The following is a 3,895-nucleotide window of genomic DNA, read 5'->3' on the forward strand; positions in this document are numbered from 1 at the left end:
CATAAATGTTTAGACTAAATAGCTTAAATCTCATAACATTATATGTTTATATATATATATATATTTATCATTTATGGTATATTGACTTTTTAGCCGTGCCTGGCTAACAATACAAAAGTTACAGTGATGCGGCACACATGTTCTCATGTTACCATATCCAATAATATAAAACTGACTTAGTCTTTACAAAGTGACCTGTCTTGGCTGTATTTTAGTAGACTAGTATTTTGTAAAATACAGTCACATTTCAATTATTATACATTATATATGTATATAGATTATTGTTATTTAGAAATGAGTTCTTAAACTTTTTTTTCTTAAAACATAGAACAGTAAATAAAAAAAGTAAAGCAAATGATTATCTCCTCAAGTTATGACCTTTGTACTCAGTTGCTGCTTGATGTAGGTTGCTAAACGTATTAAAAACTTGCGTGTGGAGGATATGAAACAAAATAATCTTTTTTAGATTTTAGATATTCAGTTGAATAACCAAAAAATCATAAATTACTACATCAATACCATAGAATTCCTCTATAATTTATCAAAATTAGTAACCAAGCTGTGTTTGGGTCTAAAAACATATAAAATTTTGAGCAGACTAAAGACACAAACTACCTCATTGAAATATTGGTTCAAAAGAATGAGATGGTATCCTAACACATGAAAATGGCTAGGAAAGTCACTAGGGGGAAATTCTTATGTTTTGAGTGGTTATCCGCATGTCATATATTGAAGTAATTGTACATAAGGGACTGTTTACAAAAATTGAAATAGGTGAGCGGGGCCACTGTGTTTGATTCAGTACATGAGTGATATCTCGGGAAATAGAAAAGATATGAAGTTCTTATTTTATATTCTAGTTTGTCAATATCAGTAACTTGAGTTCCTAATTTATACAAAACTATAGACTTAGTGTTTTGACTTCACAAACATCTAATTTGAATCAGTGCTGCATTCAACATACCACATGACATGCATCAATCGATGATTAACTTTTTATTTACTTTTAAATTAAGAAATTGAGTAAGATATAATACTAAAATTTGAATTATAATCTACAGTTTGGTACCAAAGTTATTGACATAAGTTCATGAAATAATAGTTTAATGAAATTTTGAATGTGATTTAACAAACGCGATGACATAGACTTTGACCTGTGACCCGTCTGGAGAGGGTTAACATGTACAAATTTTGTAATGGCCTTGCTCAAAGCATATCACTTATTCTCTTTGGACATGCTTTGAAACAAGACTTGTTCATACTGGCATTGGCACCTAGAATAAAAGTTTTAATTTATTTTTGCTAACAGTAAAAATAATTGGGTGGGGGGGATGTTTAAAATTGCAAAGTTTTATGAATATTTTTGTGCTGAGACTTGGGGGGGAAGGCTAAATATTGACACAAAAAATTGCCAAGACTCATCCCTGAAACGTTAACTGTATACAGCTCAGTCATTTTGACCCAACTTGCAATCACCATGTAACCATAAAAGTACTATAACTTTTAATGTAGTAAGTGTGTCTTCAGGAAGCTAGTCAAGCTTTTAGTAAAAATTACAAGTCTTTTGTATACAGAAAATCAGATTTTTTAATTATTTTTACTAAAGACTTGTCTGTGAACTTAGGTGAACAATGACTCAGCTTCTGACTTGTCTGAGTGCAAGGTGATTTTCATGTTAAGATTAAAAATACTTTTTTCCTCTTAAAGATTTCAAATTTTATTTGCATATCTTCTAGGATCCTCTACATTAATATCATTTTTTTTAGTAACACTATACATACTCAGTACATTTGATTGACATTGTAACCACCAGACAAAGATATGAAATTAGCCAAAATGACCCTTTTTTTTTTTCTTTCTAGAATGATTGTAGATTGTAACAGAAAATTACAATTGTTTGTTCTAAACGGCCTTGGGCTCATAAAATTTTACATCTATTTTTATTTATTTTTTATTGTTTATCACTCTTTGAACCATACACAACTAACAACCTGCATTACAAGTTGTAAAAACATGGAAAGTGTGTAGTTCAAGTTGAATTTCTTATCGCACTTGTAGCTTTTATGCAGACCTTGCTGAGAATTTTTTTTTTATATAACTTTTCATTTATGTTTTCTTTGGTAACCTTATAAATTTCTAGTGTTTATATTTTATTTACTTTTATAACAGTAAATAAAAAATGAGTAAAAAAAAAGCAATTTAGTACTTATCTCTGGCCTGTTTTCTTTTTTTTTATATTAAGTGAAGTTATTTTTATTTATATCAAATAATGAACTAAGATAACAAAATAATAACATGCACAAAGCATACAATGTTTACAACTTTTATAATTTCATTATCTTTTTAATTAATAAGTGCCTTAAGATAATTCACTTGCCTGGTCAATGTGAACTTATTGATTACAACAATGAAACTGTTGACCATATAACTCAAACACTGTCATAAGAATGAATTATCCTTATGTGGAAATCAGAAAATCAAAATCTTCTTTTCCTATGGGTTATAAATAATCCAAGATAAAACATCATGGAGAATTGTTCACATTATATGAAAGACAGGATGTGATAGGACAGTATGGCAAGTGGGTTTGACTTTCTGGTTTATATTTCTATAAACTAAGAAGATTGGAGGCTATAAAATTAGACTATGTCTTAGTAATATCTGTACCATAAATGTGTAATTTATGTTAACTTGGGACATCATATAGGAACGATGAGAAAATTGAAAATGGGCAAATCTGAATGAATAAGTGTCATGTGAGACAGACAAGTGAAGATTGAGAATTTATTTAAATATATATAAACTATATAATATTAAAATTAACTGGGTTTTGAGGCAAAGTTTATTGATATACTTTGATAATATTAAAAGTAGTCTAATTAAACTTTGGATCTAACTGTGTGAAAAGTTGCGACTTGCATTTTATGTAAAACCGGGCATTCTGTGCAAAATTAATGTTCTACATGAAGTTAAACTTTGTTTTTTCGAGCATTAAGATATAAGGTTTAAAAAGTGTAAACTGCAATTTAATGTGAATTAAAAAATAATAATTTTCTGACTGTATTTACTTGCTAAACTTCAGTATTAAACATCTCTCTACAGCCCAAATGATGCAGTAATTGGAGATGTTCTTGTGCTTACCAAACCATTAGGCACCCAAGTAGCAGTCAGTGCTTACCATTGGCTTGAACAGCAAGATAGATGGAACAGGATCAAACTAGTTGTCAGTGAGGAAGATGTGCACAAAGCATATCAACGAGCTATGGATACCATGGCTAGGTTAAATAGAACATGTAAGATTTTTTTTTTATGTCCACAGAAACATTTTATATTTTGTTTTTACTTAGATCTAACAAATATAAGAATTTGTATCAGATTATTGTAATCCAAAAAAGTATGAATATCTCATTATCTCTTAAAGGTGTGGTATGTAGGCATACCATGTACTTGCAACCCACCTTTTTTAATGTAGAATATTTCAGAATTTTATGTAGGTGTATGGAGTTTTAACAGTCAATCAAAGAAGGTGCTAGGTTCCTTTTGCCCTAGCTACCTATTGTTCTGGGTTATTTAACTAAGGTTCCACCTGTGTCTTATGGGAAAGATTTCTGTAAAGATGTACATTCTATGTGAAAGTAGACAAATCTTATTCACTGGCAGACCATTTGATATCTTGAGGATATAACCTTCCTTATTTTGTGATGGGTATGACCAACAGTCACGGATTTCTGTGTGGTATACAATGTTTTCTCAGTCTGGGAAAAAATGTACAGATTTAGAGAGATTTTGACAACCTGTTAGATCCAAACACACACACACACACACACACACACACACACACACACACACACACACACACACACATATATATATAAGAGAGAGAGAGTACTGTCTT

The 3,895-nt window shown here is 30.2% G+C and overlaps 1 protein-coding gene across 2 annotated transcripts in view; it reads left to right on the forward strand.

Annotated features, from left to right (window-relative positions):
- Window positions 1–3,895, forward strand: part of LOC106478618 (selenide, water dikinase-like) — a 30,505-nt gene that overhangs the window by 19,758 nt on the left and 6,852 nt on the right. For both annotated transcript variants that reach the window (XM_013939185.2, XM_013939177.2), the window contains exon 5: window positions 3,103–3,293. In XM_013939185.2, coding sequence (XP_013794639.1) covers window positions 3,103–3,293 — 191 coding nt within the window. The remainder of the gene's footprint in view (window positions 1–3,102; window positions 3,294–3,895) is intronic.

This window comes from Limulus polyphemus, unplaced genomic scaffold, assembly GCF_000517525.1.
Source record: "Limulus polyphemus unplaced genomic scaffold, Limulus_polyphemus-2.1.2 Scaffold11, whole genome shotgun sequence".
NCBI classification, from domain to species: domain Eukaryota; kingdom Metazoa; phylum Arthropoda; class Merostomata; order Xiphosura; family Limulidae; genus Limulus; species Limulus polyphemus.